The sequence below is a fragment of the Rhinoraja longicauda genome, chromosome 24, assembly GCF_053455715.1.
Source record: "Rhinoraja longicauda isolate Sanriku21f chromosome 24, sRhiLon1.1, whole genome shotgun sequence".
Lineage (NCBI taxonomy): Eukaryota > Metazoa > Chordata > Chondrichthyes > Rajiformes > Arhynchobatidae > Rhinoraja > Rhinoraja longicauda.
In genome coordinates, this window is record NC_135976.1 from 35,543,002 (window position 1) to 35,566,325 (window position 23,324).

The 23,324-nt window shown below is 49.9% G+C and overlaps 1 protein-coding gene across 1 annotated transcript; it reads right to left on the bottom strand.

The window, feature by feature from the left end:
- Positions 1–8,948: 8,948 nt before the first annotated feature.
- LOC144605193 (interleukin-10-like) lies at positions 8,949–19,701 on the bottom strand. The gene is made up of 5 exons (XM_078420284.1): positions 19,546–19,701; positions 17,984–18,046; positions 13,698–13,850; positions 9,602–9,679; positions 8,949–9,044 (listed from the first exon to the last, which is right to left on the bottom strand). Exons 1-5 carry the CDS (start codon positions 19,699–19,701, stop codon positions 8,949–8,951), a joined length of 546 nt encoding a protein of 181 aa, XP_078276410.1.
- Between the last annotated feature and the right edge of the window lie 3,623 nt (positions 19,702–23,324).

Here is a 23,324-nt window from a genome sequence, read left to right on the forward strand (position 1 = left end):
CTGATAACTTGTGGGCCCCGCTCCCACTAACTCTAAGCTAAACCTTCCATCACCATTATTTTTAGCAGTCAGGAAGTCGGTGCGTGTTTTCTGATTTGACTGAAAGTAATTCTGACAAACATTTGCTCTGGGATTTTTTTAACTTTGTTATTTTGCGATATTTCCATCGTTAAAAAATGCAATTGCTAACCTAAATGGGTGATCATTTAAATGATTGACATTCACCACACCACACAATCCAGACGGGCTTATGCAATAAACATCGAAGAACTCTCTGTGATTCACCTCCCGCCCACAGCAGCAGCAGTCAGAATGTCTGGCAGCTTCACATTCTCTACGCTCGTACTTGCAGAGGTCTACCAATGTTACTCTGCACCACAGCGTGGACCTTTAGTGATCGCTGATTCAATGAGAAACAGGGTCGCCAACCATCCGGTATTAGCCGGGACATCCCGTAGTTTAGGCTAAATTAGTTTGTCCCATACGGGACCGCCCTTGTCCCGTATTAGTACGGTTGCCAACTTCCTCACTCCTAAATACTGGACAAAGGGTGACGTCACCGCCCCGCGCCCCACGTGACCTCACCCAGCCAGCGGCCACGTGCTCCCGCTCCACCAATGGCGGCCGCCCGGGCCGGGAGGGAGCACGTGGCCGCTGGCTGGGTGAGGTCACGTGGGGCGCGGGGCGGTGACGTCACCTTGTCCCGTATTTGGGAGTGCCCTGCCTATCCATGTCCCCGTCTAAATGTTTCTAAATGTTTCTGAAACAATTGGAGAACAATCTCCAAATTAGAGAACAATTGCCCAAATATGCATGGTGGCGCAGCGGATAGAGCTGCTGCCTCACAGCGCCAGAGACCCGGGTTCAATCCCGACTTACGGGTCAAGTCAAGTCAAGTCAAGTTTATTTGTCACATACACATACACGATGTGCAGTGAAATGAAAGTGGCAATGCCTGCGGGTTGTGCACAAAAAAGAATTACAGTTACAGCATATAAATAAAGTTAATAAGTTACTATAGTGTAGACAAAATTTAGTCTCTGGGGTTATAAAAGTTAACAGTCCTGATGACCTGTGGGAATAAACTCCGTCTCATCCTCTCCGTTTTCACAGCGTGACCACGGAGGCGTTTGCCTGACCATAGCATCTGGAACAGTCCGTTGCTGGGGTGGCAGGGGTCCCTCATAATCTTGCTTGCTCTGGATCTGCACCTCCTGATGTATAGGTCCTGCAGGGGGATGAGTGTAGTTCCCATGGTGCACTCTGCCAAACGCACTACTCTCTGCAGGGCCATCCTGTCCTGGGCAGAGCTGTTCCCAAACCAGACTGTAATGTTGCCGGACAGGATGCTCTCTACAGCCCCAGAGTAGAAGCAATGAAGGATCCTCAGAGACACTCTGAATTTCCTCAGCTGTCTAAGGTAGTAAAGGCGCTGCTTAGCCTTACCCACCAGTGCAGCAATGTGCGTTGCCCATGTCAGATCCTCTGTGATGCAGACTCCCAGGTATTTAAAGCTGCTCACCCTATCCACAGTAGACCCATTTATCTCCAGTGGCGTGTACGTCCTTGGATGTTGAGCCCTTCTGAAGTCCACAATCAGCTCCTTCGTTTTTGTGACATTCAAGAGGAGGCTATTGTCCTGACACCAGAGTGCCAGATCAGCCACCTCCTCCCGGTAGGCCTTCTCATCGTTGTTGGAGATCCGGCCCACCACCACAGTGTCATCAGCAAACTTGATGATGGAGTTTGAGCTGAACCTGGCCCCACAGTCATGTGTGTACAGGGAGTACAGTAGGGGGCTAAGGACGCAACCCTGGGGGGATCCTATGTTCAGGGTGAGGGAGCTAGATGTGTGTTCCCCCATCCTGACCACTTGGGGCCTGGCAGTGGGAAAGTCCAGGACCCAGGCACACAGAGGGGTGCTAAGCCCCAGTTCCAGCAGCTTCTCAACCAGTCTGCTGGGGACTATTGTGTTGAATGCTGAACTAAAGTCAATGAACAGCCGAGGTGAGGGCCACCGGTCGGTAGTCATTTAAACACGCTGGAGTACGGCTGTCTGTACGGAGTTTGCACGTTCTCCCCGTGACCTGCGTGGGTTTTCTCCGGGTGCTCCGGTTTCCTCCCACACTCCAAAGACGTGCGGGTTTGTGGGGTAATTGGCTTTGGTAAAATTGTACATTGTGCTGAGAGTCGAGGATAGTGCGTGCACGGGGATCGCTGGTTGGCACGGACTAGGTGGGCCGAAGGGCCTGTTTCCATGCTGTCCCTTTAAAATAAACTCAACTAAACTAATCTAAACTAAAGTAACCTAAACTAAACTAAACTAAAAACTCACTGTAACAAACAAAACTTGATGGGCCGAATGGTCTGTTTCCATGCTGTGCTCTTAAACTAAACTAAACTAAACTAACCTAACCTTAACTAATCTAAACTAAATTAAACTAACCTAAATTAATCTAAACTAAACTAAACTATATTAAACTAATCTAAACTAAACTAAATCAAACTAACTTAAACTAATCTAAACTAATCTAAACTACAAATGGCGCTAGACACACAAAGCCAGAGTCTCTCAGTGGGACAGGCAGCACATGTGGCAACTACAGACACTGGATGAAGCTGGAGGTAGATTCTCGTTGCTAAACTGGCTCACAAATACCAGTTTGAGTGTAGAGGAAGTCAGGCAGTGGGGGGAGGGAGGGCAGTAGTCTTGCTGTAAGCCCACGGCCAACTGATCACGGGCGTGTGGCAATAGGGTCCATATCGCAAGAGCTGGAATGTCCACAAGACCAGTGAGGATGTCAGACACAACCACTGAACAGGGAATGGCTTCACCACCGCAGTCAGCTTCCCCCAACAAAGGAGAAGACATAGAAACAAGGAACTGCAGATGCTGGTTAACACACAAAAGAACACAGAGTGCTGGAGTAACTCAGCGGGTCAGGCAGCATCTGTGGAGAACATGGATAGGTGACGTTTCACAGAGTGCTGGAGTAACTCAGCAGGTCAGGCAGCATCTGTGGAGAACATGGATAGGTGACGTTTTGGGTTCAATGTGATACTTTATTGTCACAGGTACCTATGTACAGTGAACTTCCTTTTTCTGAAGAAGGGTCTTGCGATGTTTAGTTTTAGTTTAGTTTTGAGATACAACATGGAAACAGGCCCTTCGGCCCACCGATGTGTGGCAAGGATCTGCAGTTGCTGCTTTACACCGAAGATAGACACAAACACACTGGAGTAACTCAGCAGGTCGGGCAGCATCTCTGGAGAGAAGCAATAATGGGTGACGTTTCGGGGTCGAGACCTTCTTCAGACCTGAAACGTCACCCATTCCTTCTCTCCAGAGATGCCGCCCGTCCCGCTGAGTAACTCCAGCTCTGTGAGTGTGTGGATGGGGGAGGGGTGTTGGCTTCAGCGGCACCTCTTGTCTCGGGTGGCCATTCCTCGCGGAGGTGCCAGGGCCGGGGTTCACGCACCGGGTGCCCGTGTAGATGGCATGGGGCCTGCCCAGCCCAGCCCAACCCAGCCCAGCCCCCCCCAACCCAACCCAGCCCAGCCCAGCCCCCCCCCACCAACCCAGCCCAGCCCAGCCCAGCCCCCCCTCACCAACCCAGCCCAGCCCCCCCCCAACCCAGCCCAGCCCCCCCCCCCAACCCAGCCCAACCCAGCCCAGCCCCCCCAACCCAACCCAGCCCAGCTCAGCCCAGCCCAGCCCCCCCCCACCAACCCAGCCCAGCCCCCCCCCAACCCAGCCAGCCCCCCCCCCAACCCAGCCCAACCCAGCCCAGCCCAGCCCAGCCCAACCCAGCCCAGCCCCCCCCAACCCAACCCAGCCCAGCTCAGCCCAGCCCAGCCCCCCCCCCCAACCCAGCCCAGCCCAGCCCCCCCCCCAACCCAGCACAACCCAGCCCAGCCCCCCCCCCCAACCCAGCCCAGCCCCCCCCCACCCCCCAGCCCAGCCCAGCCCAACCCAACACCCACCCAGCCCAGCCCCCCAGCCCAGCCCAGTTCAACGCCGGGAAAACATCCTCCCTGCCGTGCCGGCCAATGACTCAACCTCATTAACAGCCACAAAGGGAAAGTGAGAGCTGATGTGGATTTACACACGTAAAGGCTTCAAAACATGTGCTGCTGCTCTGTGTGTTTATGTTCCTGCAGCTGCCAGCCCGGACCCCACGTGAAGATGGATTCATACATCACCCTAGGGGGGGACAATCACTGAGAATTTAGACACTAAATGTGGAGAGTAGGAATGGATGACATTTTGGGTTGAAACCCTTCTTCAGACTGGAGTATCTGAAGGTCTCGATCCGTAAGGTCACCCATCCCTTCTCTCCACAGATGCTGCCTGACCCACTGAGTTACTCCGGCACTCTGTGAAACGTCACCTATCCATGTTCTCCACAGATGCTGCCTGACCCATTGAGTTACTCCAGCACTCTGTGAAACGTCACCTATCCATGTTATCCACAGATGCTGCCTGACCCACTGAGTTACTCCAGCACTGTGTGTCGATCCCCGGTGTAAACCAGCGTCTGTGGTTGCCTCCTCCAAATGAAGATCACAGCCGCCCGTTCGCTGCCCGTTCAGAGTCAGGGAGTCACACAGCTGGGAAACAGGCCCTTCGGCCCATCTCAGTCATGGCCCATCTAGACCTGTTCCATTTCCCCGCGTTTGGCCCACATCCCTCTAAACCTTCCCCATCCATGTACATGTCCAAGAGACTTTAAAATCCTGCCATAGTCCCTGCCTCCACTACCTCCTCTGGCAGCTCGTTCCACACACCCACCACCCTCTGAGTGGAAACGTTGCCCCTCAGGTTCCTATTAAATCTTATCCCTCTCACCTTAAACCCATGTCCTCTGATTCTTGATCGCCCACTCTGGGTAAGAGACTTTATGCATCTACCCCATCTCGCTCGGCCCCTCGGGCTTTCACACACCTCTGTCACATCAGCCCCCCCTCAGCCTCCTGTACTCCAAACAGTAGCTCCAAAGTGCCTGGCTTGTTCAAGGGACCTTTAGTTTTTGATTCTCCTGCTCTGGGTAAAAGATTCTGTGCATTCACACTGCCTACTGCCCACAGTTACTTTAGTTTAGTTTAGAGACACAGCACAGCAACAGGCCCTTCGGCCCACCGAGACCGTGCCGACCAGCGATCCCCACACACTAACACTATCTTACACATTAGGAACAATTTACAATCTCTACCGAAGCCAATTAACCCACAAACCTGCACGACTTTGGAGAGTGGGATGAAACCGGAGCACCCGGAGAAAACCCACGCAGTCACGGGGAGCACGGACAAACTCCGTACAGACAGCGCCCGTGGTCAGGATCGAACCCGAGTCTTTGGTGCTGTGAGGCAGCAGCTCTACCCGCTGCGCCACCGCGCTGCCCTCATGATGTTCTCCATTTCTGTGAGAACGCCCCTCAACCATCGTCTGTCTGTCTGTCTGTCTGTCCGTCCGTCCGTCCGTCCGTCCGTCCGTCCGTCCGTCCGTCCGTCCGTCTGTCTGTCTGTCTGTCTGTCTGTCTGTCTGTCTGTCTGTCTGTCTGTCTGTCTGTCTGTCTGTCTGTCTGTGTCTGTCTGTCCGTCTGTCTGTCCTGTTCCACGGTCTATGTCATGCAGGAGCCAGTGGGCAGGTACATCGGCGACTGAAACATGGAAACATAGACAATAGGTGCAGGAGGAGGCCATTCGGCCCTTCGAGCCAGCACCGCCATTCAATGTGATCATGGCTGATCATCCACAATCAGTACCCCGTTCCTGCCTTCTCCCTGTATCCCTTGATTCCGTTAGCCCTAAGAGCTATATTTAACTCTCTCTTGAAAGCATCCAGTGAATTGGCCTCCACTGCCTTCTGTGGCAGAGAATTCCACAGATTCACAACTTTCTGGGTGAAAAAGTTTTTCCTCATCTCAGTCCTAAATGGCCGACCTCTTATTCTTAAACTGTGACCCCTGGTTCTGGACTCCCCCAACAGCACTACCCGCTGCGCCACCGTGCCGCCCCTGGTTCAGATTCTTTAAGAAAGCAACAGCTGGAAAAATGTGGATTTGAATAGGATGTTGTTTATTGAAACAGTGCAATCAGGTACAGTACAATTCATGTTCACACACTACACATGGACTGAGGTAAATGGAGTGTGTTAATACTTCAAAACAAGCAGGAATATGGACGGTTTTGACACTTTAAAGCCATTGATAAATTCCCTCTAAAGTATGAAATAATAAACGTAACATTTATCTTAACTTTATGTAACAAATATTGTATATATAGACACCAAATGCTGGAGTAACTCAGCGGGTCAGGCAGCGTCTGTGGAGAACATGGATAGGTGACGTTTCACAGAGTGCTGGAGTAACTCAGCGGGTCAGGCAGCATCTGTGGAGAACATGGATAGGTGACGTTTCACAGAGTGCTGGACTAACTCAGCGGGTTGGGCAGCATCACTGGAGAAAAGGAATGGGTGATGTTTCGGGTCAAGAACCTTCTCCAGAGACGCTGCCTGTCCCGCTGAGTTACTCCAGATTTCTGTGTCTATCTGCGGTTTAAACCAGCATCCTCCCTACACATGACAATTACTGGAATGTTTTTAAAATCCTAATTCAACTTCCACAAATTTGCAATCCAGATCGGGCTGGCATGGGAATTATTCAGCTGAAAGGCCAATGCTACATTGTACAGTGAAACACATACTACTGAGGTTAGATAGTTCATTATAAACACCCATCAGTGGGACTGACTCACGTTGCAATATGTACATATTGAGGTATGCTTCTTAACGTCTACATGCATTCGATTCTCAGTGACTTTTTTGTCTCAGTGAACATCAGTGAAAATACTGGAGTGAAAGTAATGACTGCTTAATGTCTAGCCCCCACCCCCCCCCCCCCACCCCCCCTCCACTCTCGGACAGAATGTATATCATTCTGACAAATTCCAGATTCGTCGAATAAACACAAAAGCTTTTACACCTCAGCTTTCAAAAGATTAATACATCAATGTGCTGAAGTAGAGACAGAGGGCTGGAGTAACTCAGCGGGACGGGCAGCATCTGTGTGGAGAACGTGGACAGGTACACAGAGTGCTGGAGTAACTCAGCGGGTCGGGCAGCATCTCTGGAGAGAAGGAATGGGTGACGGTTTCAGGTCGGGGTCTGATGAAAGGGTCTCGACCCGAAACGTCACCCATCCCTTCTCTCCAGAGAAGCTGCCTGTCCAACAGAGTTACTCCAGCATTTTGTGTCTATCTTTGGTGTAAACTGCCACCTGCAGTTCCTTTCCACACAGTTTGCTGAAGTATTCACGCGTGCTAGCTCGAAGGGCCAAATGGCCTCCTCCTGCTCCTATTTTCTATGTTTTCTATGTTTCTATGTCAAGTGGGGACCAGTTCTCTGAATGCTTTCAAGAGAGATCTAGATAGACCTCTTAAGGATAGTGGAGTCAGGGGGTATGGGGAGAAGGCAGGAACGGGGTACTGATTGTGAATGATCAGCCATGATCACATTGAATGGCGGTGCTGGCTCGAAGGGCTGAATGGCCTCCTCCTGCACCTATTGTCTATTGTCTGTTGTCTAAATGGCAGAGGTTTGACAGTCATGGATAAACACTGAAGATTCTACTGCACACAGGAGTTTGACACTTTACACTAATGTGCAATGTTAGCCCCCAACACTGCATGCAGTTACTGGACACAAGGTATGGGAACTTATCAAGTACATTCAGGTACACATTCATCTGAACACAAACTTCATTCATAACAAGTCAATAAATAGCTGCATTGAAATGGACAATGACTTTAGCAATGAGCTTTAAATTGTGTGTTACATATTTACTGATACGGTAATGGATGGTATATGAAAATACATATATGAAATTAAGCTGCTTAAAACTCGATATTCCACTATCATAAATAGTAATAAAATGCAAGTTAAAATAGTTCAGTTGTGTATCAAAATATACAGCCCACTAACGGTGGAGAATATCAGCAAACAAGATCAACATTGAGATAGATATTTCTGTTCCATTTCTTATTTCTAAAATTCATCATTTGACAAAACTATAGTTTTGCTGATCTAAGAAGAGATTGCAAAATATTTAAAAAATATATAATTTGCATTTTTCATTCCGTAGAAAAATTAAAAAAAATTGAATGAAATTCATTCAGATGTGATTTACATTTAGACCGAGCAGTCACAGGGAAATTGCAAAGAGCTGGCAAGAGGGGGAGGCTTTAGATGTGGATGTAACCGTAGATACGGTAGACAATCTCCTAGAACTGAAATATCTAACACAGTGAGAGCTAGAGGGGGAAAATGTCTAGGTGGGGCAAGGTTTTTATCAGAGGCTTAGACAGGGTAGACAGTCAGAGCCTTTTCCCCAGAGTGGGAATGTCAAGACTAGAGGGCACAGCTTTATGGTGAGAGGTACAAACTGTAAAGGAGATGAGCGGGGCAAGTTTCTTTACACAGAGGGGGGTGGGGGCCTGGAACGCACTGCCAGGGGTGGTGGTGGAGGCAGCTACGATCGCGGTGTTGAAGATAGGCAGGGAATGGAGGGATGTGGACCACGTGCAGGTACATGGATAGGAATGGGACAAATGCAAATGGGACAAATGCAGATGGGACTAGCTCAGATGGGTCAGCATGGGCAAGTTGGGCTGAAGGGCCTGTTTCCATGCTGTGTGACTCTATGACTCTAAGCAAGAGTTGGTCTTGGCATCATATTCGGCACAGGCGTTGTGGGCTGAGCGGCCTGTTCCTATGTTGTACCGCACGATGTTCTAGCTGTGTTCTCACACAACGTTGCCCTGGATCGAGTATCAGAGAAGGAAAGGACCAGTGAGGATTAGCAGCAGCATCACACCAAGCTGCAAGATTCTGAAACTGCCCAGCCTAAATATAAATAAATATGGCATTAAATACGAGAGCCTTTCTTCATTCAGGAGCTGTTTCTTTTCGCGTTGATGTAGTTCCCAATCCAGTCGATGAGGATGTTGAGTTCACTCATGGCTTTGTACACACCTTTCACCTGTAACTGATGAGGACAACCACACGTCAGTGGGCCTTGCCTGAGACTTACCTCTGAGTCACAGAATCACACAGCGTGGAAACAGGCCCTTCGGCCCAACTTGCCCATGCCGGCCAACATGCCCCATCTACACTAGCCCCATCTGCATGCGTTTGGCCCATATCCCTCCAAACCTGTCCTATCCTTGTACCTGTCTAACTGTTTCTTAAATGTTGTGATAGTCCCTGCCTCAACTACCTCCTCCGGCAGCTCATTCCATACACCCATCACCCTCTGTGTGAAGAAGTTACCCCTCAGGTTCCCATTAAATCTTTCCCCCCACACCTTAAACCCATGTCCTCTGGTTCACGATTCCCCTACTCTGGGCAAGAGACTCTGTGCGTTTACCCAACCTATTCCCCACATGACCTTGTACACCTCTATAAGATCTCCCCTCAGGCTCCTGCGCTCCAAGGAGTAGAGTCCTAACGTGCTAAAGCTCTCCCTGTAGGTCCGGCCCCTCCAGTCAGTGTAAATCTTCCCCGGTGCTGCCCGGATAATGGAACACCTGGTCATTCTCTTACCTGCTTGAACGTCCTCTGAATGTTCCGGAAGTGTGGACTGTGGTTGCAGCTGCAAGGATCACAGTTGAAGGACAAATGCTGCAAGGCAAAGCATTGGCCGTTACTAAATGGCCTCACACTGTCCATAATGGAGAACACACAGCGATCTGTAAATGCCGCCTCACTGCCCACGTACCTGTCCAAATGACCTTCAAATCTTTCAATGAAAGAGAAGGTTACTGCCTCAGACAGTGTGAACAAAGCCAAGACTACCATTTGGACCATCTTTAATCGGACTTTACTGGACTTTCCCTTGCACTAAACGTTATTATTCCCATCATTCTGTATCTGTACACTTTGTTGAAAGACTGGAGCGACTAGGCTTGTATACACTGGAATTTAGAAGGGTGAGAGGGGATCTTATCGAAACGTATAAGATTATTGAGGGGTTGGACACGTTAGAGGCAGGAAACATGTTTCCAATGTTGGGGGAGTCTAGAACCAGGGGCCACAGTTTAAGAATAAGGGGTAGGCCATTTAGAACGGAGATGAGGAAAAACCTTTTCAGTCAGAGAGTTGTAAATCTGTGGAATTCTCTGCCTCAGAAGGCAGTGGAGGCCAATTCTCTGAATGCATTCAAGAGAGAGCTAGATAGAGCTCTTGAGGATAGCGGAGTCAGGGGGTATGGGGAGAAGGCAGGAACGGGGTACTGATTGAGAATGATCAGCCATGATCACATTGAATGGCGGTGCTGGCTCGAAGGGCCGAATGGCCTACTCCTGCACCTATTGTCTATTGTCTATTGTGGATGACTCGATTGTAATCGTGTACAGTCTTTTCACTGACTGGATAACGTGCAACAAAAGCTTTTCAATCTGCCTTGGTACACGTGACAATAAACTACACTAATCTAAGCTAAGCTAAACTAAACATACAGAATAATGAAAGGCCTGGATAGAGTGGATGTGGAGAGGATGATTCCACTGGTGGGAGAGTCTAGGACCAGAGGGCACAGCCTCAGAATTAAAGGGCGCTCTTTCAGAAAGGAGGAACTTCTTCAGTCAGAGGGTGGTGAATCTGTGGAACTCATTGCCACAGAGGGCTGTGGAGGCCAAGTCAGTGGATATTTTTAAGACAGAGACAACAAGTTCTTGATTAGAACGGGTGTCAAGGGTTATGGGGAGATAGCTGGAGAATGGGATAGGAGGCAGGGATCAGCCGCGAGTGAATGGCGGAGTGGACTCGATGGGCCGAATGGCCTGATTCTACTCCTATAACTTGTGAACTCGCGTGGTGTTATTGAACATCCCAGTGTTTGGCCGAGCTCACTCTTCATCACCACCCCGCCTGCCTGCCTGCAGCGGCTGCCATTACTTTGATCACATCAATGAGTTGCAAAAGCAACGAGGTCAGCAGATCGTCCTTTCGTTTAAGTTGCTTTGGTGCTGTCCCTCTGAGAATTTGCATCTGTTATTTTCACCGCTGTTTTGCAGCGTCTCTGGTTAATGGTTTTCACAGTGAATGCGGTGGGGCGCTGGTTTGACGTTTGGCTTTGTTTCATTCTGAGTGGCCGCAGTGTTTGTGCAATGCTCTCGCTGTGAACCTTGCTCCGGTCCAGAGGAGAGAGAGCCAGTCTCCTGGGACTTTAGTTTTACTTTAGTTTAGAGATACAGTGCGGAAACAGACCCTTCGGCCCACCGACCGGCCTGTGGAGCTGATGCGCTACAATGCGCTACAATGCGCTACAATGCGCTACAATGCGCTACAATGCGCTACAATGCGCTACAATGCTAAGAACTATATTCTGACCTCTTTTTTAAATTGTATTCTTGCAACACTGTCCCACACACACATTTATACCAAAGCCAATTAACCTACATGAAACCGAAGGCCTCGGAGAAAACCCACGCAGGTCATAGGGGGGTGGAAGCTGGGTCTCTGGCACTACAAGGCAGCAGCTCTACCCGCTGCGCCACCATGCCTCCTCTACTTACAACAGAGAATCTTCCAGCCTGTTGTCTAGGGCCAGGCCTACAAGATATTCACCTTATGAGTCACAAAAGGTAAAGAACTGCTCTAGTTTCACTGCTGTGTAGGATTCAGGAGTATATCACGTGGGCCAGTGCTAGCCCCAGCATCGCACATCAACCTCCAGCAATGCGTAACGTTACTTTCATTGCATCAATTAGTTGCAAGAACACACCTCTCTCTGCACCAGGTGCAAAGCAGGTGCAGGCAATAGCCCACCTGTACAATGCATTGGCTCCATTGCTGCAGAGGTGAGGAAAAACTTCTTCACCCAGAGAGTTGTGAATCTGTGGAATTCTCGGCCTCAGAGGGCAGTGGAGGCCGATGCACTGGATGGTTTCAAGAGAGAGTTAGATTTTGCTCTTGGGGCTAATGGAATCAAGGGATATGGGGAGAAAGCAGGAACGGGTTACTGATTGTGGATGATCAGCCATGATCATATTGAATGGCGGTGCTGGCTCGAAGGGCTGAATGGCCTCCTCCTGCACCTGTTGTCTATGTTTCTATATTTCTACAGCTAGCTGCGGGGGCTGCAACACCACTACTGCTGCAAATCAACGCAACAACGTGAAGGATCTAGACTTGCATCAGATCATCAGTGGAGGTCTTCTCATAGACCCGCGCAGTGTGAACACAGGCCCTTCAGCCCATCTTGTCCATGCCAACCAAGATGCACCATTTCCACCGGTCCCACCTGACCATGTTAGGCCCACATCCCTCTAAGCTCTTCCTGTCCAAGTGTCTTTCATCAGTTGTGTGTGTATCTGCTTCTATCATGCGTGCAGGAAGGAACTGCAGGCGCTGGTTTAAATCGAAGGTAGACACAAAATGCTGGAGTAACTCAGCGGGACAGGCAGCATCTCTGGAGAGAAGGAATGGGTGACGTTTCGGACAGGTACATGGATAGGAAGAGTTTAGAGGGATATGGGCCAAATGCGGGCAGGTGGGACTAGTGTAGAAGGGGGAAGTTGGTCAGAATGGGTAGGTTGGGCCAAAGGGCCTGTTTCCACACTGTGTGACTCTGTGCCTCTGTGTCTCTGTGTCTCTGTGATTCTGTGTCTCTGTGACTCTGTGTCTCTGTGTCTCTGTGTCTCTGTGTCCCTGTGTCTCTGTGTCTCTGTGTCCCTGTGTCCCTGTGTCTCTGTGTCTCTGTGTCTCTGTGTCTCTGTGTCTCTGTGTCTCTGTGTCTCTGTGTCTCTGTGTCCCTGTGTCTCTGTGTCTCTGTGTCCCTGTGTCTCTGTATCTCTGTGTCCCTGTGTCCCTGTGTCTCTGTGACTCTGTCTCTGTGTCTCTGTGACTCTGTCTCTGTGTCTCTGTGTCTCTGTGTCTCTGTGACTCTGTGACTGTGTCTCTGTGTCCCTGTGTCTCTGTGCCTCTGTGACCCTGTGTCTCTGTGTCCCTGTGTCTCTGTGTCCCTGTGACCCTGTGTCTCTGTGTCTCTGTGTCCCTGTGTCTCTGTGTCTCTGTGTCTCTGTGTCTCTGTGACCCTGTGTCTCTGTGTCTCTGTGTCTCTGTGACCCTGTGTCCCTGTGTCCCTGTGTCTCTGTGTCCCTGTGACCCTGTGTCTCTGTGTCTCTGTGACCCTGTGTCTCTGTGTCCCTGTGTCCCTGTGTCCCTGTGTCTCTGTGACCCTGTGTCTCTGTGTCCCTGTGCCCCTGTGACCCTGTGTCTCTGTGTCTCTGTGTCCCTGTGTCCCTGTGTCTCTGTGTCCCTGTGTCTCTGTGTCTCTGTGCCTCTGTGTCCCTGTGTCTCTGTGTCTCTGTGTCCCTGTGTCTCTGTGTCTCTGTGTCTCTGTGTCTCTGTGACCCTGTGTCCCTGTGTCCCTGTGTCCCTGTGTCTCTGTGACCCTGTGTCTCTGTGTCTCTGTGTCTCTGTGACCCTGTGTCCCTGTGTCCCTGTGTCCCTGTGACCCTGTGTCTCTGTGTCTCTGTGTCTCTGTGTCTCTGTGTCTCTGTGACCCTGTGTCTCTGTGTCTCTGTGTCTCTGTGTCTCTGTGTCTCTGTGTCTCTGTGACCCTGTGTCTCTGTGTCTCTGTGTCTCTGTGTCTCTGTGTCTCTGTGACTAAGGGCCAAGTAGAGGTAATACTCACACATTTCTGTACATTGTTGTGCAGCTCTTGCAAGGCGTTGGCGATTTTACTGACGGCCATGTTGGTGATTCTGCTGTGTGTCTTGGCTGCGGGTAACACATCCGTCAGGTAGAAGTTCAGCATTTCCTTCAGGAACTGGCAACTGTGGTTGTCCTAAACGTTGACAAGAGGTTAGTAGAAACCAGGAACCACAGGTGATGGTTCACAGAAGACACAAAGACATTCGCACGACCTGTTCCCTTCAGAGTGCACAACTCCTCAACGCTCTGCCTTTATCAACCTCCCTGAGTCCCCTCACCTGGATCAACCTTTCCTGCTTCATCCGTGCCGGCTCTGCCTTGTCCCGTACCTTTACATATCAGTGTGAAGAAGGGTCTCAGCGTGAAACGTCACCCATTCCTTCCCTCCTGAGATGCTGCCTGACCCGCTGAGATGCTGCCTGACCCGCTGAGATGCTGCCTGACCCGCTGAGTTACTCCAGTATTTTGTGAAACGTCACCTATCCACGTTCTCCACAGATGCTGCCTGACCCGCTGAGTTACTCCAGCACTCTGTGAAACGTCACCTATCCATGTTCTCCACAGGTGCTGCCTGACCCGTTGAGTTACTCCAGCACTCTGTGAAACGTCACCTATCCATGTTCTCCACAGATGCTGCCTGACCCACTGAGTTACTCCAGCACTCTGTGTCTTTAATTGGCAAGGGATTACCATGGTTTTTATTGTGAAAGATGATGACACAAGAGGGATACAGCAACTGGTCACAGTGTATGAAGTAATGGATCAGTCAGGAGCCACATTTATATCAATGCTCTCAATGTCCCCAGTTTGGTAAACCTCACCCCAAATAGAAATTCATGTGCGGGACGTTATTTCATAATAGTATAAAATTAAATGATTTTGTTTTCTATTTTTAAACTCGATTTTAAACGGAGTTACTTCTTCTCTCAGCGTGTCATAGAGTCAATGGGTCACACAGTGTGGAAACAGGCCCTTCGGCCCAACGTGCCCACACCAGCCATTTGACAACTGTCTCCTCTCCCCCCCTCACCTGTATCCACCTATCACTCGCCAGGCTTTGTCCCATCCCCACCTCTCTTCCAGCCTCCCCCCCCCCTTTACAATCAGTCTAAAGAAGGGTCCCGACCTGAAACGTCACCTGTCCATCCCCTCCACAGATGCTGCCTGACCTGCTGAGCTCCTCCAGCACTCTGTGCTCTCTTAAACCAACCACAACGAGGTCCTGCTGACCAGAGTATCGTTTCATTTGTCACCATTTGATGAAGGACCACTGATGTAAGCAGTGACTCTGTTTTGTCAACGCCTGCTGACTGACATGCAAGGTATCTCAAGCCTTTTCGTTTTTTATTTCGGATTTCCAGCATCTGCAGTATTTTATTTCTGTCCTTGGGTCTGTGTCTGCACACAGCTGCCCCGGCAGAACTGACAGCAATTGTATCCTCTACCCTAAGGTCAACTTACAGCAGAGAATTAACCCACAAACCTGTCATGGGAAGGAACTGCAGATGCTGGTTTATATCAAAGATAGACACAGCGTGCTGGAGTAACTCAGCGGGCCAGGCAGCATCTGTGGAGAACGTGGATAGGTGACGTTTCACAGAGTGCTGGAGTAACTCAGCGGGTCAGGCAGCATCTGTGGAGAACGTGGATAGGTGACGTTTCACAGAGTGCTGGAGTAACTCAGCGGGTCAGGCAGCATCTGTGGAGAACGTGGATAGGTGACGTTTCACAGAGTGCTGGAGTAACTCAGTAAGTCAGGCAGCATCTGTGGAGAACATAGATAGGTGACGTTTCACAGAGTGCTGGAGTAACTCAGTAGGTCAGGCAGCACCTGTGGAGAACATGGAGAGGTGACGTTTCAGGTTAGGATCCTTCTTCAGACTGACAGTAGTGGTGAAGGGTGTCGGCCTTCAACATCACTGATCCATGTTCTCCAGAGATGCTGCCTTACTCCAGCACTTTGTGTCTTTTATTTGTAAACAGCATCTGCAGTTCTTGGCATCTCCATTCTTTGAGTTTAGGTTTGTTATTGTCACCTGTACCGAGTTACAGTGAGGCACTTTGTTTCCAGCTATCCAATCAGATCAAGTGACATTGTGCGTAAAAACTATACGTAGAAACATAGACAATAGGTGCAGGAGGAGGCCATTCAGCCCTTCGAGCCAGCACCGCCATTCAATGTGATCATGGCTGATCATCCACAATCAGTACCCCATTCCTGCCTTCTCCCCATACCCCTTGATTCCGCTAGCCCCAAGAGCTCTATCTAACTCTTTTTTGAATGCATCCAGTGAATTGGTCTCCACTGCCTTCTGTGGCAGAGAATCCCACAGATTCACAACTCTCTGGGTGAAAAAGTTTTTCCTCATCGCAATTCTAAATGGCCGATCCCTTATTCTTAAACTGTGTGACCCCTGCTTCTAGACTCCCCCAACATCGGGAACATGTCTCCTGCATCTAGCTTGTCCAGTCCTTTAATAATTTTATATGTGTATATAAGATCCCCTCTCATCCTTCTAAGTTCCAGTGAATACAAGCCTAGTCGACCCATTCTTTCATCATATGACAGTCACGTCATCCCAGGGATTGACCTAGTGAACCTACGCTGCACTCCCTCAATAGCAATAATGTCCTTCCTCAAATTAGGAGACCAAAACTGCACACAATACTCCAGGTGCGGTCTCACCAGGGCCCTGCACAACTGCAAGAATACAATTTAAAAAAGAAGTCAGAATATAGTTCTTAGCATTGTAGCGCATCAGCTCCACAGACAAAGTCCAATGTCCGCAATGGGGTAGAGGTGAATCGGACAGTACTCTAGCTTATGGAAGGGACGGTCAGAAGCCTGATAACAGAGGGGGAGAAGCTGTTTCTGAGTCTGGTGGTGCGCGCTTTCAAGCTTCTGTATCTTCTGCCGGGCGGGAGCGGGGAGAAGAGGGAATGACCGGGGAGGGACAAGCCTAATTAGTAAGATTGAGTCCGAAGAAAGATCACGACCTGAAACATCACCTATCTATGTTCTCCACAGATGCTGCCTGACCCGCTGAGTTATTCCAGCACTCTGTGAAACATCACCTATCCATGTTCTCCACAGATGCTGCCTGACCCGCTGAGTTACTCCAGCACTCTGTGAAACGTCACCTATCCATGTTCCCCACAGATGCTGCCTGACCCGCTGAGTTACTTTGGTCTAATGAATAAATGTGAACTTGCAGCCACCACAAATAAACACAAACAACACGTTTGGTAAATCTACTGGCAGTGAGCAGCTGACTGTAAATCAGCCTTCTGAACACTAATCTCTGCTTGGTGGAGCTTGTGTTGTTGGAAGTCACAGGCAACTCCTCTACAATCAGTGCACCATTCTCACCCACAACCTATGACGTCATGTTCATCTTCCGATGACTATTGCCCTCAGTGACTCAGCCTTGGTCACGAGACATCAGGCACGGCATAAAACCAGACGCTGGACTCTCTCCAGTCCTTTCAGGTGAGGCAGAGGTTCACCTGCACCTCCTCCAACCTCATCTACTGAATCCGCTGTTCAAGATGTGGGCTCTTAGACATCGGCGAGACCAAACGCAGACTGGGTGATCGTTTCGCTGAACACCTTCGCTCAGCCCGCCTGAACCAACCTGATCTCCCAGTTGCTGACACTTTAATTCTCCTTCCCATTCCCACACTGACCTTTCTGTCCCTGGTCTCCTCCGTTGTCAGAGTGAGGCCAAACACAAATTGGAGGAACAACATCCCATATTTGGCTTGAGCAGCTTACAGCCCAGCGGTGTGAATATTGATCTCTCTCACTTCAGGTAGCCCTGGCATTCCCTCTCTCTCTCCCCCTCCCCCACCCAAGTCACACCAGCTTCTCGTTCTCACCCAACAAACAGCTCACAATGGCCTGTTTCCTTTATCATCGTTACTTTTTGCATCTTTCATTCATTGTTCTTTATCTCTCCACATCACCGTCTATATCTCTCGTTTCCCTTATCGCTAACCAGTCTGAAGAAGGGTCTCGACCCGAAACGTCACCCATTCCTTCTCTCCAGAGATGCTGCCTGTCCTGCTGAGTTACTCCAGCGTTTTGTGTCTATCTTTGGTGAAGATAGGGACAAATCATTCAGCACCAGAGGGCATTTTGCCCCACTGCCCAATGAATGATACCCAACCCAGCTGGCACACTGAACCATCGCAGTGAAACCCAACTCCCATCCCATCACCAGCCAAGGATGACCCTTGGCATCGGCCTCGTTCAACCTGCCTTACCTTGAACTTTGGCATGTCTCGGTCCCTCAGCAGTGAGATCTTCAGATTGTCATCTTTATTTTGCTGCAATAACAAACAAACCATATTCATACAGTGAAAATACTCATCCAACGACCACATCCATCTTCTGCCGTTGTCCCAGTCTGTGCACTAACCCAATTTCCCCACGGATCATGCATTGTCCCACTTGGGGAGCTCACAAACCAGTGCTACGATGAATGTTAAATCACCTCTGCTAACATTCTTCCCCCCCACCCCCTCTCCCCCCCCCACCCCCACTCTCCCCACCCCCACACTCTCCTCCCACCCCCACCTCCCCTCCCCCCCACCTCCCCTCCCCCCACCCCCTCTCCCCCCATACACCCCCACTCCCCCCCACCCCCACCTCCACTCCCCCCCCACCCCCACCTCCACTCCCCCCACACCCCCACCCCTACTCTCCCCCCCACCTCCACTATCCCCCCCACCCCAATGTTTAAACCAACATCTACAGTTCTTTGATTCCACAGCATTAAATCAATATCTGTCTTCAAGAGACTTTTCTGTCCAATGACCCTGCAGTTCTCAGTGAAAACCTGCTCTCTCCACAACAAAAGAACATCTTCCTTTTCTCAACCAACAGTCCTTGAGTCTCACCCTCCCCCAGCTTAACTTTGTAAAGTAGAATTGAACATTTCTACATAAAAAACTCTTCAATATATTATCTTAAATAAAGCGACACTCTATTGATTTAACATAACTGATATCAAAGCTCAAGTATCATGTATAAAATTGTCTTTAAGATATTTATTGCTAGATTTTAAACTTTATCCTCTGACTGTATCTCCATATCTATTAGATAATTAGTATTGTTGGAACCTAATTGCATTGAGCTGTGTCTCATCCTGTCCCAGGTGGGAAACTACATTGTCACAGGCCCTTTGGTCCGCGCCGACCATCGACCACTCAGCCACACTAGTTACACATTATCCCATCATCTCTCTCCACACTGGGGGGCGATTTACAAGAGGGCCCATTGACCTCCAAACCATCACGTCTCTGGGATGTGGGGGGAAACCGGAGCGCCCGGAGGAAACTCATTCAGTTGAAGTACCCAGTGCTATCAACGGACACAAGATGCCGGAGTAACTCAACGGGACAGGCAGCATCTCCGGAGAGAAGGGATGGGTGACGTCTCTGGTTTGGGACCCTCCTTCTCGACCCGGAACGTCGCCCGTCCCTTCCCTCCGGAGATGCCGCCTGTCCCGCTGAGTTACTCCAGCGGTCACAGAACGAACGTGCAAACTCCACGCGGTCAGGGGCGGAACCCTGGTCAGTGGGGCTGTGAGGCAGCGGCTCTACCCGCTGCGCCACCCTGCGGCACAGAACGAACGTGCAAACTCCACGCGGTCAGGGACGGAACCCTGGGTCAGTGGGGCTGTGAGGCAGCAGCTCTACCCGCTGCGCCACCCTGCCGTCGGCTGCCCGTTTCACCGTCCCTCATTTATTAAAACATCAGAAGAGCCGTGATTTGCGAAGCTCGGCCCACTCACTGCCCCGTCTGAGTGGCGTTTAATACTCACAAAGTAAGTCTTTACTTGGTGATACGACGTTCGGAGCTCCTGGATGTGGGCTGGGAAGACAGCGTAGTTGAAGCAGGTCTGGCCGCGTTGCCGAGGTCGGCAGCAACAACACTGAATGCTGATCAGCGTGCAGAACAAGGCTGTCACACACTTCATGGCTTATCGCTAGCTGCACAACTCTGGGCTTCATGTGTTGAGATTGTGACTTGGCCCTATATATATTTCCCGTTGTGGGTTCTGTGGCCAGCGACATCCTATTGGTTAAATTATTTGAGGTGGCCCTTTAAATGTCACCATAGTTTCCTGGTAATGAAATTTCCATTGACCCCTTATGTATCTATAAACATACAACTTCATCAAACCATATCTTTTTTTCCCCCCAGTCAGATTAACTTTATGCAGGGGTGGTAAATAAATAATTCAATTCTTATGCAATTAATCCTTTGAAGTTGAATATCGTAGTTGCAAACCTTGCTTTCTACTCCTCAAACTCTTCTTGCAGGGTGCTGGTGTTTTGTTGAGTTGATGTACCCAGTGCTACAAGAGACACAGCATGCTGGAGTAACTCAGCGGGGCAGGTAGCAGGTGTAGGGAAAAAAACTGCAGATGCTGGCTAAAAGCGAAGGTAGGCACAAAACTGCTGGAGTAACTCAGCGGGTCAGGCAGCATCACGGGAGAGAAGGAATGGGCGACGTTTCGAGTCGAGACCTTCCTACAGACTGATGTCAGGGGAGGGGGCGGGACAAAGATAGGATGTAGACGGAGGCAGGAAGACTATTGGGAGAGCTAAGAACGGGGAGGGGATAGAGAGGGAAAGCAGGGACTATCTGAAGTTAGAGAAGTCAATGTTCATACCGCTGGGGCGTAAACTACCCAAGCGAAATACGAGGTGCTGTTCCTCCAATTTGCGCTGGGCCTCACTCTGACAAAGGAGGAGGTCCAAGACAGAAAGGTCAGATTGGCAGTGGGAGGGGGAGTTGAAGTGCTGAGCCACCGGGAGATCAGGTTGGTTGAGACGGACTGAGCGAAGGTGTTGGGTGAAACGATCGCCGAGCCTGCGCTTGGCCTCGCCGATGTAGAGAAGTTGACACATGGAACAGCGGATGCAGTAGATGAGGTTGGAGGAGGTGCAGGTGAATCTCTACCTCACCTGGAAAGAATTTTTTGGGTCTTTGGATGGAGTCTTAGATGGGACAGGTAGCATCTCTGGAGAGATGGGATGGGTGACGTTTCGGGTCGGGACTCTTCTTCAGTGGACCTTTCTAACTCTCTCTTGCCCGGCGCATATTAGAGGAACAGCACTTCATATTTTGCTTGGGCAGCTTACAGCCCAGCGGTATGAACATTGACTTCTCTAACTTCAAGTAACCCTTGTTTTCCCTCTCTCTCCTCCCCCCCCCCCCTTCCCAGTTCTCTGACTAGTCTGGCTGTCTCTGACTTACATTTTATCTGTTTGCTTTGTCACCTTAATTGTTACCTAAAATTATAAAAGGACTGGACAAGCTAGATGCTGGAAAAATGTTCCCAATGTTGGGGGAGTCCAGTACCAGGGGCCACAGTCTAAGAATAAAGGGGAGGCCGTTTAAAACTGAGATGAGAAAAAACTTTTTCACCCAGAGAGTTGTGAATTTGTGGAATTCTCTGCCACAGAGGGCAGTGGAGGCCAATTCACTGGATGAATTTAGCTAGAGTGAAATCAAGGGATATGGGGAGAAGGCAGGCACAGGTTACTGATTGTGGATGATCAGCCACGATCACAATGAATGGCGGTGCTGGCTCGAAGGGCCGAATGGCCTCCTCCTGCACCTATTTTCTATGTTTCTGTGTACCTTCTCCCAGCCAACAATGATTCATCCCACATTTTCTTTGAGCTTCATCCCCTTTGTCCTGTTTTCACACCTTATATTTCCCTATCTATGTATCTCCCTCTCCCCTGACATCAGTCCAAAGGGTCTCGACCCGAAACGTCACCCAAATCCTCTCTGCAGAAAAGCTGCCTGTCCCACTGAGTCACTCCAGCACTTTGCATCACTTTTTTTTGTGTAAACCAGCATCTGCAGTTCCTTATGACTCTTTCAAAAAAATAAATTAAAATTCAGCTTGATCTACGCCAGCGATCCACCATGAGGTAAGTTAACAGACCAAAGGAAAATGCCATTGGAGCGATGGTTCTTTCTGTTGCAGGTTCTTTAGGCTTTGCAATGTACGTCTGGCTGTGCAGGAGTGCAGGGTGTGATGGGATGCTGACGTGATTACAATGACTCGCTCCATGACTGAGTGGAATTGACAGCCGTTCGAGCGATCTGGTCCACAAAGCCACGTGTGACACGCTTGCCAATCGCACAAAATCTGAATATCAAGCTAGGTTTTGTTTCTCTCTCATGATGAAGATGTAATCTTGCCAACAAGTGTTGCGACAGGATATCGGTGGTTACCAGCGTACTCAATCCTCCACACATATTCTAATAATTACTGCTCAGCATTTTCACCAAGGCCTCTGAGCACAAAGAAAACATTGGCGACTTCAGCAAAAATCGCAATTTTGAACGAATGCCATGATTAAAACCAGTCTGAAGAAGGGTCCCGACCCCAAACATCACCTATCCATGTTCTCCACAGATGCTGCCTGACCCGCTGAGTTACTCCAGCACTCTGTGAAACGTCACCTATCCATGTTCTCCACAGATGCTGCCTGACCCGCTGAGTTACTCCAGCACACTGTGTCTTTTTTGGTAAACCAGCACCTGCATTTCCTTAGTATAGTTTAGTTTAGATTCGTTTATTGTCACGTGTATTGAGGTACAGCGAAAAGCTTTTTTGTTGCGTGCTTTCCAGGCAGCGGAAAAATCACACATGTGCCATATTAGGCAATGGACAATAGACATTAGACAATAGGTGCAGGAGGAGGCCATCGGCCCTTCGAGTCAGCACCGCCATTCAATGTGATCATGGCTGATCATTCTCAATCAGTACCCCGTTCCTGCCTTCTCCCCATACCCCCTGACTCCGCTATCCTTAAGAGCTCTATCTAGCTCTCTCTTGAATGCATTCAGAGAATTGGCCTCCACTGCCTTCTGTGGCAGAGAATTCCACAGATTCACAACTCTCTGACTGAAAAAGTTTTTCCTCATCTCCGTTCTAAATGGCCTACCCCTTATTCTTAAACTGTGGCCCCTGGTTCTGGACTCCCCCAACATTGGGAACATGTTTCCTGCCTCTAACGTGTCCAACCCCTTAATAATCTTATACGTTTCGGTAAGATCCCCTCTCATCCTTCTAAATTCCAGTGTATACAAGCCTAGTCGCTCTTTCAACATATGACAGTCCAGCCAAGGCAGAGACATTGTGGGCCGAAGGGCCTGTTCCTGTGCTGTACTGTTCTCAGCTCTGTGACGTTGTTGAAAGAGCTGGTACATTGACTGGCCCATCTGCAGGTTCCAGGTCGGTCATCTCAAGGGTTGCCAACTTCCTCACTCCCAAATACGGGACAAAGGGTGACGTCACCGCCCCGCGCCCCACGTCACCTCACCCAGTCAGCGGCCGCCATTGGTGGAATGGGAGAACGTGGCCGCTGGCTGGGTGAGGTCACGTGGGGCGCGGGGCGGTGATGTCACCCTTTGTCCCTTATTTGGGAGTGAGGAGGTTGGCAACCCTACTAACACGGGACAAGGGCGATCCCGGACGGGACAAACTACTTTAGCCCAAAATACGGGATGTCCCGACTAATATGGGACAGTTGGTGACCTCTGGTCATCTGCCCTCCCCGAGTCTCTGAGCTG

Bases quoted from the DNA above. Each gene is read 5' to 3' on its own strand.
- LOC144605193 (XM_078420284.1), bottom strand. From the start codon at position 19,701: ATGAAGTGTGTGACAGCCTTGTTCTGCACGCTGATCAGCATTCAGTGT. The intron at 18,047-19,545 runs GTGAGTATTAAA...TTGTTATTGCAG, and splicing joins ACCAAGTAAAGACTTACTTT to CAAAATAAAGATGACAATCT. The intron at 9,045-9,601 runs GTAAGAGAATGA...TGTCCTCATCAG, and splicing joins TTCAGAGGACGTTCAAGCAG to TTACAGGTGAAAGGTGTGTA.